The sequence below is a fragment of the Acanthochromis polyacanthus genome, chromosome 2 (assembly GCF_021347895.1).
Source record: "Acanthochromis polyacanthus isolate Apoly-LR-REF ecotype Palm Island chromosome 2, KAUST_Apoly_ChrSc, whole genome shotgun sequence".
Classification (NCBI taxonomy): Eukaryota; Metazoa; Chordata; class Actinopteri; family Pomacentridae; genus Acanthochromis; species Acanthochromis polyacanthus.
The window spans coordinates 36196534-36219933 of NC_067114.1; the positions used below are offsets into that span (position 1 = coordinate 36196534).

The following is a 23400-nucleotide window of genomic DNA, read 5'->3' on the forward strand; positions in this document are numbered from 1 at the left end:
AGAAAAATGCCAAATATTCACTTGCTTTGTGTTTTCAATGATAAATTTTGTCATTTCCACTTTTGTTATTTCATTATTTTTTTCTGACATTTGGTTGACTTTTTGAGATTATTTTGAAAAAAACAATTGACAGATTAATCAATAAACTAGAAAAACAAACTTCTCTTGCAGCTCTTTTTTAATATGCATTCCAGTCAGAAGAGCGTTGGACTCCTCATAATGGAGGAGGGTCGACCTAAGGCTTTGCAGTTCCTCATTCGATTTGCATCAAGAAAATGAATCAAGTGAAAAATGGGTTTGAGAGTTTAATTATCCATTTTTTGAGGACTTCATACAAAGAAAATTGTCTCTGCTCCATTTTTAATTCTTCACATTTGAGTTGTTGCTGCAATATTTAACTTTTGAACAAAAATGGCTCAGTAGGGGGTAAGTCAGCTGCAGGTGGCACATGTAGTAATTCACCAGCTACACTACATGTTAGGCATTAATAAAATTCTACAGACAATATATTGTCTCTATAGCACTACAATGATAATGATTTTTTTATACACTTTTATACACTGTGTTATGGAGGCTCAGCAAATTAAGAATTTCATTGTAGTATAACTTCCTAGTTTCTGACAGAAAACCTCTTGACTCCTTGAATAATGCTGTCTTTCTTTCACCCATTTATTTATTCATTGGAATACATTTATTCCCTTTTTTCATTCAGTAATTTGTTAGCTTTTATTAGCGTGTCAAACACAACAACAGTATTATATATAATATTGTGTAGGTCCCCCTTATGTTGCCAAAACAGCTCTGACCCCCTGAGGTGTGGGCACAGGAACACTGACAGCAGATCCTTTGGGTGCTGTGAGCTGCGTAGTGGGCCTTCTGTAGATCAAACTTGTTCAGCTTGCTCTTCCTGATGATACCTCGTTGGATTAGGATTTGAGGAGGTTGAAGGCTGGATCAACACGTCGGGCTCTTTGTTTTGGTCCTCAAACAATTCCTGAAAAGGTTTAAGGTGATGGGTGACAACAGCTACAATGTTTGGGTAGGTGAAAGTGTCAAAGTTTAGACGAGGACCCATGCCAGGACCCAGAACACAGTGTTATTTACTTTACCTGTCAGGGGGTTTAAAGTTGTGGCTGACTTCTGTATATACTGTAGCTATTTGACCAGGCTGTTGATATAGTCTGTTGACCAGCAGGCTAAAGGTATAGTCCATCCACAGGAATGTAAAATTTGGGAAAGTCTGTATATTATTTTTTTAATTAGATTTTTGAGAAACTACCCAATTTTGAACGCAGAAAAGTTAAACTGACAGAAAATTATCCATTTGTGAAGTAATATTTTAAAAAGGATAGAAAAAAACGGATAGTGAAATATTGTGATCAGAGATCAGAGGATCAGATCTGTCTATATTAGTGTTTTGCAGTGCAATATGACAGACTAAGAAATTAATAAAGTCTGTCATTTTTTCTCGAAATAGCTCTGCAAATGGAAAATGTGCATGTGTAAGAAAAGGAAGAGTGAGTGTAGAAGCGATAAGCAGATCGTTTTTGAGCCTAGAATAGAAGTAAGGTTCTTGAGTTTAAAACAGACATATATGTGTGTGGAGGCTTTCCAGTGGGTTGTCCCTGGCACAGTTGGGTGGTTGTTGTTTTTTTTGGGATGTCTATTTATTCATGTCTTCATGTGCTCCTCATCCAATACCTATGAATGAATCAGTGTATGCATTGAACATGTACTTTTTTAGAAATGAAAGAGATTGTTAAGCAAAATATGAGGCATAATAAATTTCATTCTAATTACACATTTGTTTTCTTTAATTTAAGAATGAATCAGCTTGTATCACTTGGAGACTTTGTGCATGCAGAAACAGCAGTCAAACTGATGTTACGCTGCTGTGTCTGTGCTGATGACACACTCTAACTGTCACTACTTTCAGATTTCCATGTTTAAGCCAAGCTTTTTGGTTCTTTGTGTATATTTAGCATAACCTTGTGAAGAGAAACTGTTCAACTCGTGTGCACATGTTTTATCTGTGTTGTGTGTTTCTTGCATGCACATGGCTCCACCTAGTTCAGTGGAAAAAGCAAGTCGGGGAAAAAAAAACAAGGACAAAACAAGATCAGCCTTGGAAACACATTAAATAGTAGGAAAATCTGAATCTTGTAGACATCTTCATATATGTCCATATCTCAAGATTCAAATTTCAAAAATGGCAAAGTCATTTGGTTGCTTCGTTGTCTGATAGAGGCCAAGTGAAGACAGCCCAGGGCAGTGTGGAGTCAGTGGAAGGTGTTTGGTCTGAGTCGGAGCCAAGGGAAAGTCTCAGCCTACATCCTGGAGGGCTGTGTGTGCTTGACTGAACCCATTCATGCTGGCAACATATTCACACACTACCATGTACAGTCATGAAGACACGCACACACATGACGTTTCTTTCTGTTTTACTGCAACACATTCAACGCAGTTCTGCAGCTTAACCCTCATCAGTCTCCTGTATTTATGCCTTGTGACAAACCTGCAGGAACATGACACGATGTTTTCCTCTAATAGTTGTCACTTTTCAACACCAATTCACAAACTCAAAGTTTTATCTCTTTTGCTGGCGATTTAAGAGTCCAAGTTTTCGTCTTAAATCTCTGCCTGAACTGCTGGGATTTCTCCACACACACACACACACACACACACACACACACACACACACACACACACACACACACACACACACACACACACACACTTACACACACACATTCCACTTTGTTTTTCATTGAGTCTGACATCACCCGGTATTTTGCCATGCATAGGGGTAATCCTGCCTCTGTGTGCCTGAGGCTTCTCCTCAGAGCTCCTGTCACTCTCTGCGTGACTGTACTCCATTTCATTAATTCCTGCTTGCGTGTCACTTTGCAGTATCGTTTTTGAACACGCAGTGATAATCAAGTCTATCCTCTTGCCCTTGAGGTTATGCACAAACAGGGCGTTTCTGCTGTTTTTGTTGTTGTTGGCAACGGAGAGTTTCGAGACAGATGAGAGAGACAGAGACAGATAGCCCAGGGCTATTTATCGGTTTGAGTTCAATAATTTGTGTCTGGGTGTTGAACGTTTGACAGTTCTAAATGGCTCTCCAGTTCAGTTTGCACCAGGAGATTAAAATCTGGAAACATCCACTGAGAGCTGATCATTCCCAAAAAATAAATCACAAATCAAGACTCTTCATTATTTCCACAATGAACGTCTTTTTAAATTCACAAGTAACAGCTATGAGAACTTGGGACAGCAGATAATTACATGGTCAAAAGTATGTGACCATCCCAATAAAGTAGTGGACAATCGCATATTGAAGCCATATGTGACAATGGAGCATGGATTCTAACCTCACTGACAGTATCGTGCTGCTATAACAGCCTCCACTGTTCTAGTTTTAGTTCTTGGATGGAGGAATTTGGTCTTGTTCAGCCACACCGGCATTAGTTAGGCGCAGCGCTGATGCTAGCAGATAAAACCTGACCAGATAGGAGAATATAATAAAGCAGGATTTTAACACTGCATGATCAATTTCTGGTTTTTGGGATTTTTAGCTGATAATGTAGAATAAAGTAATCATAGAATCCTAAAAGCTGCTATGGTTGTGCATGTAAACATGTCAGGCCAACCACCAGCCAGTGAATAATATAACCATTCTATTCACAGGTTCATGAATTGAACAAGTGATTGAATAGGAGAGCTGTCATATTTGCCATCTGTTGAACAGCTTACTTTTTTAGTTTACAGTTGGTAGCTCTCAAAATAGAGTGAATACGTGTGTGATCTTTATCTCAGATTTCACACTTTCTTTTAATTTCATTTTCTTTTTTGCATCACTGTGTTTTTCCCTCTCGGCATGTTTGTGTTGTGTGACTGTGGAGGAGTAGAAGACATGTGCAACAGAACAGCTTCATTGTGCTGTTCGTTCTTCTTGTCTCCTCTTTACACAGGATCATCTTTGTTCTAACCCTAACCCTGTCCTCACTACCACTGGGTTAGGGGTACATTGTGCTTCTAATTAGCTGCACTACGTAAAATGCCTAATACTGTAGCCTGGAGACTTGCTGATGGCTGGTGCGAGTGTGGCGGGGATGAGTCTCGTTTCACCAACCATTTCTAGTGAATGTAATGTTCTGTCTGTACTTCTTTATCATTCTACAAGAGGGTAAAACATTTCATTGAATCAATCACAGTCGTATTGGGTGGATCTCTGTGAGAATGTGGCTTTGGCATTCCTTCAAGATAGTGACACAGGAATTGTTTTGATGGAACATTTATATGCAGGGAGGAGAATGTAATAACAAAACAACAAATAGTTACTGATGTGGAAATAGGAGAATTACTCTGCCATGTCAATTCTGGATAGCATTTCTTCAGCACTGTTGCCTCACAGCTAGCAGATTCCTGGTTCTCATCCCGGAATAGCATCTTTCTATGTGGAGTTTGCACATTCATGCCTAATTGGCGATTCTAAATGACTGACTGTTAACATGGCATGATTGTTCGTCTCCATGTGTAGCCGTGTGATAGACTCGTGACCTGTTCTGGGTGTCCGCTGTCTTCACCTTAAGTCAGCTGGGATAAACTCCAGCCCCCCTGCAGTCCTACAGAGGATTGAGCAGTGCATAGATGATGGATGGATTTCTTTGGTTGCATTGTTTCTATATCTGAGCAGCAAGCTTCCACCATTGCATTTTTTTTTTTTAAAAACACATGGCTGGTATTGCTTTTGAAAAATAGATTAGTGTGCTCATACTGCAAGCTTGAATGTGGGCAGGTGGGAAGTATAAAAAGAGTTGGCTTTCTAACTTTGTCACAATGAACTCAGCTCAGGGTCAGCTTTTCTCTCTGTCTTGCATACATGTGTGCATTGGTATGTTTGTGAGTGCTTCTGCCTTTACACTGATTATACACGGTGCCTGCTCATTCTCCCTGAAATAGAAACAAATGTGCTACTGACTCTGACTCAGCTTCACCACGATGTCCTCCATCACAATTATCTGAAACATCTGCACAGCCTCACACAAAGACGCGCGCGCACACACACACACACACACACACACACACACACACACACACACACACACACACACACACACACACACACACACATGTTTGTACTTCTATCTTAGTGAGGACATCCATAGGCGTAATGCATTTCCTAGAGCCTTACCCTAACCTTAACCATCACAACTGACCGCCTAACCCTAATCCTGACCCTAACCCTAACCAAACCTCAATTCATACCTGTTCTCTAAAAACAAGTCTTCACCCTCAAACATGGCTGTTTCAAAGTGAGGACCGGCCAAAATGTCCTCACTTTGTAAAAATGTCCTCACTTTGATAGTTAAATGCAGAAAATGGTTCTCACAATGTAGCAAGTACAAGAACACACACACACACACACACACACACACACACACACACACACACACACACACACACACACACACACACACACACACACACACACACACATGTTTGTACTTCTATCTTAGTGAGGACATCCATAGGCGTAATGCATTTCCTAGAGCCTTACCCTAACCTTAACCATCACAACTGATTGCCTAACCCTAATCCTTACCCTAACCCTAACCAAACCTCAATTCATACCTGTTCTCTAAAAACAAGTCTTCACCCTCAAACATGACTGTTTCAAAGTGAGGACCGGCCAAAATGTCCTCACTTTGTAAAAATGTCCTCACTTTGATAGTTAGAAAATGGTCCTCACAATGTAGCAAGCACAAGAACACACACACACACACACACACACACACGCAGAGCAAACTGTACTTTTCCTAGTTTTGAGTCAGAATGGCCATCTGTTTAAGCTGCACTCAACGCTGAATGGCCTGTTTAGTAGAACAGTCCATTCAGTGAACTTCTGGCAGTAGTATCAGCAGATAAAGTGTCGAGACATCATGTCTCTATGTTGTGTTTTTGTTCATTTGAAAATTTGAACCCTCAAGCTGAGATACAATGTGAATGTGTGTGTACTTGTATTATTGGCACTGCCACATTTTTACTCACTGTGAGTTCATTTTTCATTGCAATATATAGTATGACACTTCTATGAAAAATGCAATCACGACTACAAATAAAGAGCTCAAACATGTCTTTTGTGCAGTGTAACAAAGTTATTAATACCAGAAGTTATTCAAAAAACTAAAGTGGAATTTCTTTAATTAGTTAAATTCACAATAACAGAAGAACCTGGAATTAATATACACTGTAAAAAAAAATGTCTTTACGGTAAAATTCTGGCAGCTGTGGTTGCCAGAATGCTTCTGTAAAATTATGGTAAAACATTTTCTACATTCACAGTAAAGAAATCTATTGATATTTTTTATGCTTCATTCCATATTTTACTGTAAAAAAAAAAAAAGTTTTAACCTTTAAAAATTTGAGCATTTGCATGAAAATGCTATATAAAATAAAGTTTGTGTAACTTATTATCAGTATTATAGCATTTTTCCATTATCAGCACAATAGTTAGTGTATTTAACATTAAATATATGTATTTTTAGCAAAAGTTGCAGTTAAAGCTTTCATAAACATTAAAGCATATGTCCATTGTTAACACAAAAGTACATCCGTCTGACCGGTAACAAATTGTATTCTTCACGTGTAATAAATGCAGAAATTGCCATGCCACTTGTTATAAATATTGCAGCATGTTTCCATTATTAGCACAACAATTTGTACATTTAACTGGGGAAAACAGTATTCTTTTCAGAATTAAATGCAAAATTACAGTATTGTTCTACATATTATGGCTTTTTTCCATTTAAAACTGCAGGAGTCGGGAAATTTATTTTTTCAAGAGAAAAAAAATCTAAAAAACACACTTTTCTCCTGATTAACTGATTTATGGTGATTCAGTATTACATAAATTGCATCAAACTGTTTTACAGTTTACAGATTTTTACTGTCATGGTTTGACAGTTTTTCACTGTAAAATGTACAAAAAATTTTTTAAAGCGTATGTCAACATTTTTTGCAAGTGCCATTCACTGATACCATAAATGCCATAAACTAAATGCCATAGATATTTTGCTACTGAGACTGTTTTCATCTCTACAGACTATGTATTTACACACCACTCTGGACATTTAATTCTACAAAGATATTTCACCTCTCTGTATGCATCTTTTAACAACACTGTGACAACTTGCTCCACTGGATCCGATTTTTGAGTCATTCTGCATTTTATTTTGGGCTTAACATGCCTTTAAACCTGTCAGTAAGTTTTGGATTTCAGGCTAGTTTTAGGCTAGGGTTAACTTTGGGTAAGTTTGAGATTAGGCAAGTTTGCACTACTGGTCAAAGACAGGTTCTCATTTATTTGAATGAGAAAGTGTCTCAAAACTTTTAACCAGTAGTGTAGATTAAGGATAAGGCTGCAGGAAATCAATATTAGTCAATATAACATGTTCTGAAGTGAAGTGAAATTGTGACTTTGTGTATGTGTGCGCAGGTAAGGCCAGGTTCATCCACATCGGTGAGGAGGTGGATGGAGTGGACATGAGGGCAGAGGTGGGCCTTCTGAGTCGTAACATCCTCCTCCGTGGTGAGATGGAGCCTGGCTGCTATGGCAATGAGGCCTGCAAATTCTTCAGTTTTGACACTTTCGGGGGACATTTGAAGGTATGTTGTTGTCTTAACAGTGTCATTTAGAGCAGGCTATGAAGTCCGTCACAGCCACTTTTCCATGCAGTGACTTATTCCAGAGGAAGAGAGCATGCAAATGACAGAGTAGGCTAGCCTAGCCGCGCTAGACCCATGTTCTGAAGGCAAAAGGGTCTAGGGCCGCTCAACAGGGAGGGAGGCGGGCTAAAAGGTTGTCTTTCAAATCATTCTGCAGCAGTTGGGTAGGTATACAACCAATCAGCGCAACGGATAGGCTGATGTAGTTCCTAGAGCGCTGGCGGATTGTGGCTAAGTCCCATTAGCTTCCCAACCAGAGGAGCCAACTGGTATATTAAGGATTTGCCATATCCCGTCGGCATAAGTCCAAATACGTTTTTCTTCTCAATGAAACACTTCAGTGCCGTTCTTTGTTTATCTTTCAAGTTGAATTTTAGCTTCAAATCTTTAAGGGCTGTGGCCAAAGCCGAGTCGAAAGATAACTGTTTATTGTGCGCCGGTTGTTTCTGTCAGAATCGTCGTGCCTCTGTCGTCACTTAGTTACGCCCGCCTTCTGACTCTACACTTCATGGTGATTCGTCTGGCCAGTTTTAGGAGAATCCAGCCTCGAGCCTTATGGAGGGTAACTAGACCCACCATGGCAGAGAATTAAATTCGTTGCCGTGGGTTGTCTAGCACGGCTAGGCTAAGAGTAGGCAGCTAAAAGTCCAAAATCCTAAATTTCACAGGCTTACTGACTGAAAGGGCAGAAGCAAAAAACAGGCAAATATTCCAAAATACATATGTGATAAGAATAAGTTGGGCAAACAATACAGACAAAGAGCAAGGAAAGACAACATGCAGGGACAGACATGAAGTGCAAAAAGACAGGCAGGACTTGCAGCCTGAGTGGCTGAACAACAGGATGGTGAGAAGCTGGAGCCATGCAGTAAGGGTAAGCCCGAAGCAAGGCAGACACATGGACTCTTCCTGAAAATGTCTAGAAAGCTGTGCAGAAGGGTGGTGAAGTGATTCACTTTGGTTGGAGGAGGTGGCTGTGAACAAGTGGGACCTCTGGGGGCCTCTGGGGACCTCAGGACAGGATGTTGAAGGGCTCCAAACCAAAGCACTTGGGCACTTGCAGTCAGGTGCTACTTATGCTGGGATTTACCAAAGACTACTGACTTTTAGTCTGGCTGGAGGTTGACTGGGAAGACCAACCCTGAACGAGGTTAAGCATCAGCCATCTTTGGAGCAGGCTTAGCGTCCTCTGTATGAGGCTAAAAGATGATCATTGGTATCTTCATGCTATTTGTGCTATAAAAATCTAAATCCTGAGTGAAAACCTTTACTGTGTCTATATGCAGACTGTCACATTGGCAACAGCTTTTTCAAAAGTTACAGGAAGGAGCGGAAGACTGGCAATAGGTCTGTTGTTGACTAAAATATAAGAGTATTTTGTTTTATGAGTAGGGATTTAATTACAGTGTCCTTAAAAGCCTGCAGTTGATTCAGAGCACCAGGATTCCAGTAAAATCCAAAAAGGCAATGATGATGATAAAATCTTTACTCATATAGTTTTCATTTAAGTCTTAACTGTATTTCATTTGCTCAAATGTGGAATCTAAGACAGATGTGTGACAAACAGTTAAGATTAATCAGGAACAGATTGTTGCATCGGATGGTTTGATTCAGTAAAAATTCTTAACAGATTCAGATCTGATAGCCAATATTCTAATCAACATTAAAATAATAGTTCAGAATTTTTGTGAATATACTGAAGAGCTTTTACAGAATCACATTAGAGATCATTATCATTTATTCTGCAATTGTTTCAGTTCCTAATGATGTGTGTTCACCACCCAAACCATTGTACCATACTTGAGATTAAAATAGTCTACAAAACCAGGCTGTATGAGTTATCTGTCAGCCTGTCAACAGGAGGAATACAGGCAGAGAGAGACTGAGAGGTAGAAAACAACAGAATAGCACAGAAAGAGAGAGACAGGCTGTGGTTGTATTCCAGCTGTCTTCATGCCTCCCACTCCCCAGGGCAAGCCGTCATATTCTATTATAAATTTCGATCGTAGCCTAATGTCACATATTTCTCATAAATGGGTGTATGTACTGCACGTACTTCCAATTCACACAGACACAAAGGAGAAAGCCCCATTAAGTCCTCAGTGAAGCCACTCGAAATGAATGCCCAGAGCTTACTCCCTCCTTGTATTGTATCCGATATCCAATATTATTAGAGAGTCACAAGCTGAGTAGAATTTAGATATTTTTTTTCTTGTAGTGTGGGGTGTGAGCGTTTTTCTCAAATGCTCTTTAGATCGTTAGGCTATTGCAATGAAAATCACCAAAAACAGTTTCTTAGAAAATGTTATAATCTGTCATGATTAGGTGCAATAGTGGTTCTGGTTTGGAAAACAAAACTGTTTTCCTTGCTAAGTCAGTGTGATCTCCAATGTTATTTGTTCACTGATGAATCTCCATCCCTTTATCTTCATTCTACACATCAAATCTTAACTGCCTTAACAAGTTGTTTACTTTTTAAAAAAAAACTTTTTCTTGTTCTTCCTTCTTTTCTTAATGTCTTTATCATTGTGACATTAATTTTCTAGCCACACCTCCTTCCTATTCATTCCCTTCCTCTTTTTTCAATTTTTTCTTTTCTCATTTTCTGCCTTCATCTCTCCTTTCTTCTTGTTCCCTATCTGTCATTTTTTTCCTGCACTCGCCCTTTACTCTCTCCTTTCAACCTCGTTCTTTTGTTTCCTGCCCCTTTTCTTTGCAGTATCCCTATTTCTTCTTCTTTGCTATTTTACAAACAGCTTTTGCTGATGGTGTTTTTATATCAACACATTCCCCTATTTTTGGTCCCCTTTTTTCAATGTGATTCCAGTTCAAGCTGTCATCTAAATGATGCAACAACCCACAGAACTTTTTCTGCTGTCATTTTTTCAGGTGGAGCGAGGTTTCAGGGCAGTTCATATATCAGGGGTGGAGCTCCAGCACATGGGCCAGCAGACAATGGGACACTATCCAGTCCATTTTCACATGAATGGAGACGTGGATGAGAAGGGAGGCTACGATCCCCCAACATCTGTCAGCGATCTATCCATTCACCATTCTTTCTCCCGCTGTGTTACCATCCACAGCTCCAATGGACTACTGGTCAGTAAAGATTTTACTGAACTGTAGATTGTAAATCTATTTTTCTCACACGTGTTTGTAAGGGACAACATTAAAGAAGTAGTTGTTACCAGTGGTATACTCATACATGCAGAAAGGGTAACGGTATTGATGTGAAGGAACTAAAGCACAAAAGTATATTTCCAAAAATCTGAAACTATTCTTTTAAAGGTAAAATATACAGGCTGAACAAAAAGGTCAGTGACAGCCACATTCCAAACCCAACAGGAAGTGAGCTATTTTGCGTTGAATGTCAGATTTTGCCCATTTTTCATTTTTTTTTAGAGCAAACTCCTCCTAGGGGGAAACTCCAATTCACCTCAATGATCCAAAGTTATTAAAATCTTTTTCCAAAGTCAAAGGGCGTGTCCGTGGCGGCCTCTGGAATTTTGATCCTTCGCCATGAAATTTCAAATGCTGTGTGAATGGCCTGAACATGCTCCAATCTGCCTGAAACTTGACATGTATGATCAGAGTCTTGCCCTAATCACATCCACATGATGAAATACACCCCCTGTTGTAGGACAGGTTCTACTTTATTTGAATGAGACAGTGTCCTAAAACCTTTGACAGGGGGTGTATATGTGTGTTTTTGCATTTTTATCTGTCATCCCTTGGCAGGCCGTAGTTACACACCAAGTGACATAAAATGTTAGACAAAATGCGGGGCATGCAACACACACATTACATTACTTGGTACAACATAAGTCAAACGCACATGAAATATTTGTAACTCATGTACACTGCAAAAATCCAGTACATTCACACTCAGTGATAATGTGTGAAGAGCTTTTAACTACATTTTAAATATGGTCGTAAATTCATATCATTGACTTTGGCAGTTGATTAATTGCAGGGAATTCTCAGGTACACATCAAGCACGTTTTTCCCTCACTAATCCCCTTCCAGGTATCCTGGGTCGATGTAAGCATTAAATCCCCAGACAGAACTCTCTCCGTTCATGTGATGCTCACAGGCCCAGAAAGGCTTTTTTAAATTACAAATAAATACTGCAAGAAACAATTAATGCATTTTTTGACTATGAGAACCTTCTTTGTACTGGGGCAGTTTGTTCTAAAAGAGCCTCAGCCACAAATACATATTTGTTGTGCTCAGCCTCTATGGGCCCAAAGTGTGAAACCATAAAAAAAAAAACATTTCTGCAAATGAAGAGTTCATTCGCAAAAACAGGTAACTCCGTTTTATAAATTTTCAGAAAACTCACTTTTTTATTGTTTACTTGAGATAATAATAATAACGACACTAACAATTTATTTTTTCTCTATTTTGTCATGTATTTTTCTACTGAGTCAAATCCACTCAACTTCAGTTTGACTGATATTATCTCAAGTAAACAATAAAGCAAAAAGTTTTCTGAAAATTTATCAAAACGGAGTTATCTGGTTTTGCAAATGAACTTTTCAAATGCTGTTGGGTTGTGGTCGAATAATCTTTTCTTTTAACCGAGGATGGTTTTGAACTGAATGAAATGCCTGGGAAGTGTCTCATTAGTAATCATGAAGTCTAATTACGAAATTATCAAAATACTCAGGAGCACAGAATACATTGGTCCATCCTTTATGAAAACAGAAGGAGACGATGCCATCCCACATTTCCATTTGTGGCAGCTGCATTCAAAGCTATGACAATGGCAGGCCCACATCAACAAATCCACCATCGCATGGCTCCTTATACTAGTGTGCATGCGGTTTTTCTGATTCACTGGATGTAGGTTACAAGTGTAAGCCTGCTATTGGTCAGTCATTTCAGTCAGCATTCTCCCACTGTTTCACTATTTGTGTGTTACCCTTTTCTTCACTACAGACATCAACCTACCACAATGAAAATTCAACTAAAACTAAAACTTTTGCAGAGGGTTTGAATCATGCAGTATGGCAGCCCAGCTAGTTGTTTTTGGAGGATTCATGATTTTAATCACAGTGCTCCCTGCGTGCAAATGTTTCACCACATCAATTCCAGCCTGCACTATTTTGAGGGAACACCAAAGCTGCATGCATTACTTAGCTGCGCCCACAATGACTTTGATTAGAAATACAAACAAACCAGAGTGTTTTTTTATTGTTTTTTTTTGTTGTTGTTGTTGCTGACCTCAGGACATTTTCAATAAAGGTCCAGGAAGGGTCTTCAGGAAAAGATGTCAAACATATTTTTTATTCTTATTCAACCACAGCCTTGGTGAGAAACCTTGATAACCATAATTGTTGCACCGTCTTAGAAGACAGTTCTCTGAGTACACGATGACGGAGTCAGAGACCCAGAGGACAGATACTGAACAAGTGTTTCACACATCACAGAGGAAACTCCTTTATTAAATAATGGTGCATTTAAAAGAAAATGATGCAAAGATGAGAAATTGGGTTGTGTGAAGTTGAGAAGATTAAACTCTTTGTTAGCAGTTATTTCTCCTGTTAGATTTGGGATGAAAGACATATGAACAAAGCCTGCCTCAGATGTGAGAGGATGCTGGCGTTTTGTTCGCCGCCTCTCCATCTATCTGAACCTACCTACTTTGTTAAGCAGCTTTGAGAGCCTTGAAAACTGCTGTGTAAGTATTATGTATTAGTATTATTCTTATGAATGCTAGTGTGAACGCCTTTGTTTCCTCCTAGGTAAAGGATGTGGTGGGCTACGACGCACTAGGTCACTGTTTCTTCACGGAGGACGGGCCAGAAGAGAGGAACACGTTTGACCACTGTCTGGGTCTGATGGTGAGAGCAGGGACATTGCTGCCTTCAGACAGAGATAGCAAAATGTGTCGTGACATCACTGATGGAGCTTACCCAGGATATGTGGCCAACCCACGTCAAGACTGCAGGTACGGCACATACAGAAACTGCAAAGACGTTAAATATGCCATTCTTAGGTTTGACAATGAAACATAACCCATTTTATTTCCATACAATGGAAGCCATTCAAGCCATTTTTATTCGAAAATTCTCTAAAAGTCACACCAGCCATAATACAATGTTGTTGGTCTTAATGTTGTGGCTGAATCATCTAATTGCTCTAACTTTAACCCGAGCAATAATTACTACTTGCCTTATCCTGACTCTCACCCTAATCTTAACTTTTAATTTAAACCTGACCTCAAACACAACTGAATACAAATCCAGTATTAGGATATGAACAGATTATGTGAAATACAAATGGTTATGCTATCATATCAGTTTTTCCCCTGCAAAAATAAGCTACGGCTGAGTGGCACACATTACAATCACTCATGGAATAATTCTACTGATAGCAGTGTCTTTTATCCACAAGGCTAATCAAGAGACCTACTTGAATTAATCTTGTAAGATTGCTTCATATGAGCCTCAACTAGGTAGAGCAAATTGAAATAGTTACGTAGACCAAGACCTGCTTTCACATACAGTACCAACAAAGGTGAGTACACATCTGTGTGATGTTATTTAAATGTCAGATAGTTCACCTCTTAATAACTGCATTATGTTAAAGTTGCATAATAGGGTTTTTCTTCTTATGTAAAATTTAAAATGAAACATTTGGATTTGTATTAAAAATACAGGCCCCACAGTAAGAACGCAGTGCAACAATTCAGTAATCTCTTTTTTCCAGTTTTTTACACAGCCACTTTTGTTTTTGATGGCAAACTAAATCCTCCTCAGGCAGAAAGCATACCAGTGTTGTATACATTTTTGGAGAGACCATTCTTCATCTTTTTTTCAGCTGTACTTTGCTGGAGGGGTGGAGAGCTTAATAATACCCCAAAGGTGTTCTGCTGGATTCAAGTCAGGAGGCATATTTGGCGAGGTCATAGTTTCTACTTTATCCTTCTTTAGTAACTGTGCTTTGGATCATTATCACGCTGGAATATTCCTGTTCTGCCAAGCTTCTGCAGACTGGAGGCTCATTTCATTTCACTTATTTCAGCCTCTTCGTCTCGTCTGTCCTCTTGCCTGTGACCTGGAAATCAATCTTGCTGTGCCATCACGAAGGATGTCTCAGTTCCTAAATTGCACTTTGAGAGAGAGGATCGAGGAGCTTTGAGTGAAGATGCACAGGTGTAGCGTTACTGTATTCTCCATCAAGTCTTTTCTGCATAAATTTCTGAAGTGGGACACATAGCTGGAATACTACTGACATAGCACTTTTCTACCTTAATGCTACTCAAAACTCTTTACCGTGTGCTTCTCATTCACACACTAATGATGTCAGAGTTGCCATGCAAGGGACCTGCCTGTCATCAGGAGCAAACTTCAGGTTCAGTGCCAGTTAGGCAATTTAGTTGGCCAGGTAATAGCTTTTACTTGCTGGAATTTTCCTCCTCTGCTTTCACAGTCTGGGAGTCATCTTGTCAGCAGGTATTTTGGTACATCCTTGGGCATTTATGGTGTCATCGTCCAAACACTTTTCACATTTATGCGGTCACAAATCATCACTCTAACCTCTGCTTTGCTGTTGGGACTGTGCATTCACTGTGGTAGTCCTGGTCAGGTTCACTCCAAGTATTTTTTCTTTTTCTTTATTTTCCAGACCTACACTGGATTTCTTTTTGGCCATGTATTTAAAAATAATCATTTTAAACTATCCATCCATCCATCCATCCATCCATCCTCTATGCACCGCTTTATCCTCACTAGGGTCGCGGGGGGTGCTGGAGCCTATCTCAGCTGACTCGGGTGAAGGCAGGGGACACCCTGGACAGGTCACCAGTCTGTCGCAGGGCGACATATACAGACAAACAATCACACTCACATTCACACCTACAGACAATTTAGAGTAATCAATTAACCTCAGCATATTTTGGACTGTGGGAGGAAGCCAGAGTGCCCGGAGAAAACCCATGCATGCACCGGGAGAACATGTAAACTCCATGCAGAAAGATCCCAGGCCCAGGCTGGGATTTGAACCGGGGCATTTTAAACTATGTGTTTTATATTGTTTGCTAAGAAATGCATTCCTTGTCAATTTAACAATAATGCAGTTATTGAAGCGATGCAAAAGTACAAGGGTGCACTGACTTTTGTGCACACTGTTGGATACTGTACATCAGTTAACCTTCTTGTTCTGCACCTAGAAGTAACTGTAGGGCAAAATCGAGGGCACCAACAAATAAAATGTGGAAAGTGACATAATGTAAAATAATAAAATGAAATAAGTTAGCAGACTAAATATTAAATTATCAATCATCTTCTAATCAGAAGTCATGAACTCTGATTTCATTGACCTTCAAGCTCCCAAACAAAGAAAAACACAGTAGAACTGACAATATTTATGAACAGAACATTTATCAACCATTGCTACAAACAAACAATAAGACAACAATGACACAGCGTACATCAGACAGTGATTGAAGGCACACAGGTGGACTAAATAATTAACAGTGATAATCAGTGGAAGCAGTTGGTAGAGCAGTGATGAATTCTGAATCACTGTGGAATTGACGAGCCAATTGTAATTTCTAAGTTTATCCATTTAGCACAGAGAAAGGGATACTTGGGTATCACTGAGTGTTAAGTATTAGCAGAGTCGTTGATAGGGCTGCATCGGGGTGTGTCGTGGTGAGGATCAGCTGCATGAATTGGTTCAGGAACACAGAGACAGAACAGCATTACATTGTTGTTACAGAGTGAATAGATGTCTGTGTCTAATGTATGCATTATCCACAACCACTTCAGATATCAGCTGTTCTCTTTTGGATTTGGACGAAAATTTTGGGTTTGCTGTCTTCTCAAATGGTCTCTTGAAAAAATTTAGTTATGAGAAAGGACCTTTATATTCTCTGTGTGGAATACAGCCAGCAATAAACTGCAGTTCAGCTCCTTGGTACTTCACACACTTGCCCGGACGTTCATCAAATTTAGATTATGCAAGTAGCGCACTGTCTGCGGTTCCATTTCAAATCATTTTATGCGAGAATGCTCTTTTGAAATCCAAGGTGTTCTCAGCTTCTTTCAATGATCACAAATTCTTTGATGACTACAAAATTGTGCAGGTATCACAGATGTATTTCCTTTTGCACTGTTTTTCTACTTTGGGACCTGTAATTTCAATATAGTCTTTCTTAAGGATTTTTGTTTTTTAATTGTTCTTAAGAGAAAACACTATGCTTGTCAACAACTGTGCAGTGATACGATCTTGAGTCACATCGCATTTCAGTGATATTGCACAGGGGTGTACTCACTTCAGTTGTTCGCTGCAAAAGTGGGAACATCAGTACTGTTTTCTCAAATCCTGAACTTGTCCCTTAAATGCCGTATTTAAAAATAACGAAACATTTCTGCAACCCTCCACAATTAATAAAGATGATGGGTGGACTGACAGACTGATAAAAGAATGGATGACGTCCTTCGAATCCTACATTTCAGACAACAGGACTTTATTATATCAGTCTAAGGGAGCTTTCCAGTACCAGTATGAATGCTTACACAGTTCAATCCCAGTTAAAGACTGTTGTGGTTCATGAAAATCAGTTGTCTGTTTAAGCCTGCTAAATATTTATAGGATTTACATTAACATGGAATGTGCTTTTACAAGATTGTTGATTTTGTTCTTAATTACTTATCTTGGAAATGCATTAATAAGTTAAATCCTGTTTAAAAAGTTGCAAGCTACAACCAGCATGAGGCAAAGCTAGCCCTCTCTCTCCAGCATGTGCGTACACACAGATTAGAAGGTGGCCTGTTTTTACACGCGAACCATCACTTTGTTAGAGAGGAATTATAGTTAAAGCATAAAGATGCAGCTCTGAATATAAAGCAGTTTAATCCAGGGCACATGGCATGCTATCTCACCACACTGCCTCTGCCTTTAGCAGCAGAGCATAAAGGCCAAGGTTATGCGTAATGGCAGTGGCTTTTACTGATATGGAGTCATCCACCTGCTCTCTGTCATGAAAGGACTGGAGGGATTCGCTGTTTCTAACATTGTCTTACTCTCTACTTTCTGCTCCTTTCAATTTATATTCTTTCCTTTCTCCTCTCCTAATTTAATAATTTTCAATTTTAACAGCCTGGTTATACACAGTGCTTTATATTTCTAGTGAGGCATATTGGTCAATTTGTCTGTATCATTGTATTCTGTAATGATTTTGAAAACACAGTGTATCATTACTGCGGCACAAAAAATCCAATTTAATCAAACATGATTGCACTAACAACGCTCCCCACTGTAAGATTTATTATGATTAATTTCCAGTCAGTTTTTCACACTCTCTCGAGGCTTCTTCTGTCTCTCCCTCCATTATTGTTGTGTATGTGTTGAATTTTAATGCTCAGATGAAAACAATAAATTGCAGTCAAATTTGCCAGGAATGGGAGACATCTGGGCAACACGAAGAGGAAGAACTGTCATGTAAACTGAGCCAGATGAATGTGCTGGGTGTGCATGTGTGCAGTTGACAGCATAAATTATCCATCCGAGTCGTCTCCCTCAGAGTAAACAGCAAAACATGGCAGCAGGTTGGGTTTTCAGCTTTTTCTGCTCTCAGATCTCTTCAGCCTACCTCTGGATCCTCTTCATTTGTCACTTCAGGTGCAAATTTAAAGATTTAAGAGGTGGTTTCAGTTTCTTACATGGAAATATTTGTAGTTTATTAAATCAGAACAAATTAGATCACTTTTTTAAAATCACAAACTGTTTCAGATGTTGTTAATTTAACAGGAACTTTGTTGAAAAAAAGATTCAAACAATTTCTTTTAGTTATTTTAAGATTTATAGAGCTGACAGAGCTGGTAACGGCCCTCTTATGCGGCACTGACGCATATAAATCAACAGGTTAAGACAAACAGGAAGCATCAGCTGTGAAATCCTCGGCATTGCTCATTTCAGAATTCTTCTATTCTGTAATTCTAACTGTAAATTCTGAATATGTAAAGTTTAGAAAACAGCCTAGACTCTTCCTCTCAATAGAGGTGGAAGGAAATCTGAATTAAATACCGATCATCCAGTCTCAAAAGAATTTCATCTTGCAACAGTACTAGACTTACTTGTTCACAAACAGTTGGAACAATTCTATACTAATTCCATTTCAGTCTGGCTTCAGGAAAAACCCCAGAACTACTTCTGTTACATATTTAGTTATTATAATAACCAAAAAGAAAAAAAAGAAAAAAACACTGTGCTGCACTTGCTATTGATTTGAGAAAGGCTTTTGATACAATTGACCACTCACTGCTATGACAAAGACTTTCTTGTCTGGTCTTTGACGGTGGTAGCCACTGATGAATTCACCATTATCTTTCTGATAGGTAGAGAAGTTTCTGTCCCTGGAGCAGATTTTGCTGCTATTTGTATAAAAAAAAATATTACCTCTGCTTTGTACTGTTTTAACTTCCATCATGACAATGGTCATGTATTTCTTATGGATCTTATGGAACCCGTTTTAAAGTCCACATAAACATGCTGTTAGAAAAGCTGAGCCTGAAATTGACTCTTTTTTTTTTTTTTTTTAGAAATAACTCATCTTTTCTTTTATTTACAAGAAAAGCAATTGTTGAAGCAGTTTTTCTGTCTATCTTGAACTATTGGGGAGCTATTTATGGAGACAGTGTATCAGGAACTGCCACAAGGGCAGTAATAAGTTCTATGGCAGGTGTTTCTTCTGTGTGTGCATCTTTGTGCCTGTCTGGATGTCTGCGGAAGAATTTTCTCAACGTGATAGCATGGCAACTGTGCAAGATACAGTCATGACACATAATAGGTATGTGGTTAAGATGAAAATTAGGATTAAGTTCAAAGGTGGGTGTGTCTTGTGGATGTTTACATTATTTTCAGCATATTTTGTGTTTCTGTCTACCAAATACCTACAAAGTGCCCCACTTAGAAACCCTCTAAGTGTAAGGCAACGTATTATACTGGACATACCATACAGTGTCCTGTATAATGCTTTTACAGGAACTGTGAGAATGTTTATAGTTGTCATTGCGAAATGTGAATAGCTATTGGGCATCCCTTTTGTGTGGGATGCCTGAAATATTTCTGTACATCTGCTAGTATATCTATAGGTATTGATCTGAGCACGTTCTTAGACTTCATGAAAGATTGTAACAACATCTACTGAGTATTAATGGACCAAAGCATCAACATGTGGATGGGCTTGATGGCTAGTCTCTAGTTTGTCTGTGCGTATTGTGGCCCAACCCTGAAATTTAGCAATGTTGAAAAGAAGTTTCTATGGCCCGAAGGAGAGGACATTCTAAACAAACAAGTCCGACTACCAAACAGAACATTAATACTGTAGTATTAGTTACTATCTACATCATCGTCTGCCTCAGCAATATTCTGAGTTTAGTGCTAGTTAGAAAATGACAGCAAGCTAAGGTAAGAAGACTAATGTAGTTAACATACCTGTGCTAGCATTAACACTGTAAGTATCTTGGCATGTTAATGATTTCATTTGGCTCAAGTAAAGCCTCACAGAGCACTGAGCATGGCTTCAGACTCCTGTCGTCTTGTTTTAATGGTAACAATAAAACATTGTTAAATGTTTTTTCTTTACGCAATATCTGTAGTTCAGGGATGATTAAGAGATTTGTTTTCCTTTTTTAAAAGCAGACATTATTTCCAGTTTAATCTCAGGTTTGCAAGCTGTGATCCACTGGCACCAAGTCAGACGTATTCCGCATCCATCCATCCATCCATGCATCCATCCATCCATCCATCCCCTACAGACTGTATATAAAGATAGATGAGCTCTCTGTGACATCCCCAATAGGTTTCCTGAAGCACAATTTTGAAGTTTATTGTTGTGACTCTAGCTGTCACTATTTTGGCAGAGCCCGACACCTCCTAACTCTCTGGAAATCCAATAGTGAGCAAAGAAGTGAAGCACAAGTGGAGGTGAGGTGGGCCACGCAAACATTCTGGGCCATGAACTGTTTGTGTCAGGCTGTAAACATGTTTATTTCTGCTGTAAAGTTGGGCATTTTAATAAAGGGATCTGTGGGAATTGATTTGCTTTTAACACCAATATCAAATGACTCTTCAGGGAACTGCAGATTTTAGAACTCGGAGCTCGATGGCAGAATTGCCTTCAGAATGTAAAAGATTCAATCTTGTCTCGTCTTGTCTTGTGGACAAAAGTTTTAAAAAATATACCTTCACAGCCAGACGACTTAGCAACAACAGCAACAGGAAAAGTTTAAAGTTTAAAGCTTAAACTGCTGTGGAGCAAAAGTGCATATCTGCTATTCTATTCATATTCATAGGCACAATGCTAAGCTGCTTTTGCTCACATACCTGCAAATGTACCTATAATAATTCTCTCATTCTGTATACATGAGTGCTTTCCCAGGTGCATATATGGCGTCAAAAGCAAACTCAAAAGAATTTTCACTTTCATGAAAAAGCAAAATGATTACAGATATATACTGCATGTGCTTTGGGACATATAAATATGTCATAAGCAAGAAACCTAAATACTCATGAACAGAATCTTAATACCAGGGGAAAAAATACAAATATTCACATTTCACACTTGTCGATCATAGCCATGTTGTAAATAGAGCTTCAAAATGTAAAAAGAAGAAACAGGAACAGGAGACAAAAAATAGAGAGTAGGCCATTTATTGAAAACTGAATTTACACAAAACAGGCTGTTCACAAAATGCGAATATATGTAATTTTTACCTCGGTCTTAAGATTTTCTTCAGGAGTGTATTTAAATCATTTGTTTCAAAGTCTACAAATCCAAGAGGGAGCTTGTGAAATTGAGCTTTAAGTCAAAATCTCACAGAGAAGACAAGTCATGATAAATTAGATATGTTCGCTGCTCTTCAAAGAACACGCAGACACAAACTGTGAGTGTCAGCGTGCACAGCAAAGTATTTTAGAGAGTTGGCAGAAAAAGCCATCAGATCTCTCACCTGCCATCACAGTCCTTTACTAAGACTCATTTGCCACATCTCATTACATTCTGCACTGCAAGTACTTGCTGGTTCATTTGAGAACACTGTGGAAATATATGGCTTCATATGCACAACCCTCCAAGTCTGCTTTTTGCTTTTTGGCAGCCAGCAGTCAAAATATGATGTGATTTGAAGCAACAACTTTTGTTTGGAAGTGGGTGTGATGTGAGCATGTATGCAAAAGCAATGAGGTGGGCGAACAAAGCATGCAGTTATGAGTGTGGGGGCTTTTTATAGCTCCCTGACAGATACAGGGGAACATAACTGACTATTGGTATGTTGAGTGTCTTGTGTCTTTTGCATGATTTTTAAACAGCGATAAATGTAAAATATATTTCCCTTTTTATTTGTCCATGCAGGTATTTTACCAAAACCAGGATCTTTTCCTAGGTTTTCTGTTTAACCTGAACAAAACAATAGCTGAAAATGCAAGCAAACTGGAGATGAAAACAAAAGTAAGAGCAAAACTTAAGTCAAAATATAATACAAAAATAATAGATGAGGCTAAACTTAAGCTCCAGTGTCCTGAGTGAAATTAAAGATAAACTAATGGCAGCTGCTGATGAAGAGAGTAAGTTATGGTTGTAAAAAGCATGTAAGTGGACTTACATGTCAGATATATTCTGCTAATCACTCCGACGTTTCCACTGTCAGCCCCCATCCGGAGGAGATCTGAGAATAGAGTTACATGACTGCAGATAAAGAGACACAAAGTGAACTTCTTCTCTCTTCCTGTTTGTGGTGAAATGGACCCCATTATGGCACCATTTCTGCCAGAATACTTTTGGACTTGTCAGCAAATTTAGTGTCAAAATTCAAATTCAGTTTAGTTTACCTTTGGCAGAAAACCAGAAAATCAAGGCAACTGGCCAGGAGAGCAGTCACACCCTCCACTGGAAATACTTACCTGAAGCTTCCAGTATGCTTCTACCAAGCTGCTTGTTGGACGGCTGGAAAGTTTCAGAACAACCCCGTTCAGTCGTTTGCTCAATGCCACATGGATTTTTTTTTAATATTTTTTTTTCTCAACTGCGAGGGCCACAAATAGAATCACATCCCTGACCGTGGAATCTGAATGGAGGAACAAATCAAAGAGACACATATTTAACAGCACTGGTAAATAAGACCAAAACTATGCAGCTATGTGTATAGAGCGTAGCCACCAGCAGGAAGTGAGAAAGTGGTGTTCTATAATGTGGGTGAAGTAATGTTTAAATGTGTGCCAGTCAGTGCCTTTCAGTTGGTTTGGTGAAGTACAAGCAAAATTGATTAATCCAGTTAGCTGCTGTAATGCTGGACCACAAATAGATTTTGTCAGTGTTTTTCCTCCGTGGCTTTGTCATAAAGGGAGATGTTTCTTCTTGTTGTGAACTAAATTAATTGAAAAAATGTAGTTTCCCCTCCCTCAAGCTACTTTAGACAGACTTTCATGTAAATGGTTCAATAGTGCTTGTAAATGGATCAGCATGTTAGAATGATTCCACTCTTTGTCACTCTAGTGAACAATGTTTCTGTTGCATCATATTCCTGCATACATGCTTTTTTTTTTTAATATCACTACCCAGTTCGCATCACCACTGTGAAATCTTCAGTTGGAATTTTCTCCTTGTCATTCACTCTGATGGAAAATGCATGAAGCAGTCTGTGAAGAGTGAGGACAATA

At 39.0% G+C, this 23400-nt stretch overlaps 1 protein-coding gene across 3 annotated transcripts in view; it reads left to right on the forward strand.

Moving 5' to 3' along the window:
- cemip (cell migration inducing hyaluronidase 1) overlaps positions 1 to 23400 on the forward strand; it is a 167080-nt gene that overhangs the window by 115636 nt on the left and 28044 nt on the right. For all 3 annotated transcript variants that reach the window (XM_051960360.1, XM_051960365.1, XM_051960368.1), the window contains exons 12-14: positions 7502 to 7671; positions 10621 to 10830; positions 13479 to 13684. In XM_051960360.1, coding sequence (XP_051816320.1) covers positions 7502 to 7671; positions 10621 to 10830; positions 13479 to 13684 — 586 coding nt within the window. The remainder of the gene's footprint in view (positions 1 to 7501; positions 7672 to 10620; positions 10831 to 13478; positions 13685 to 23400) is intronic.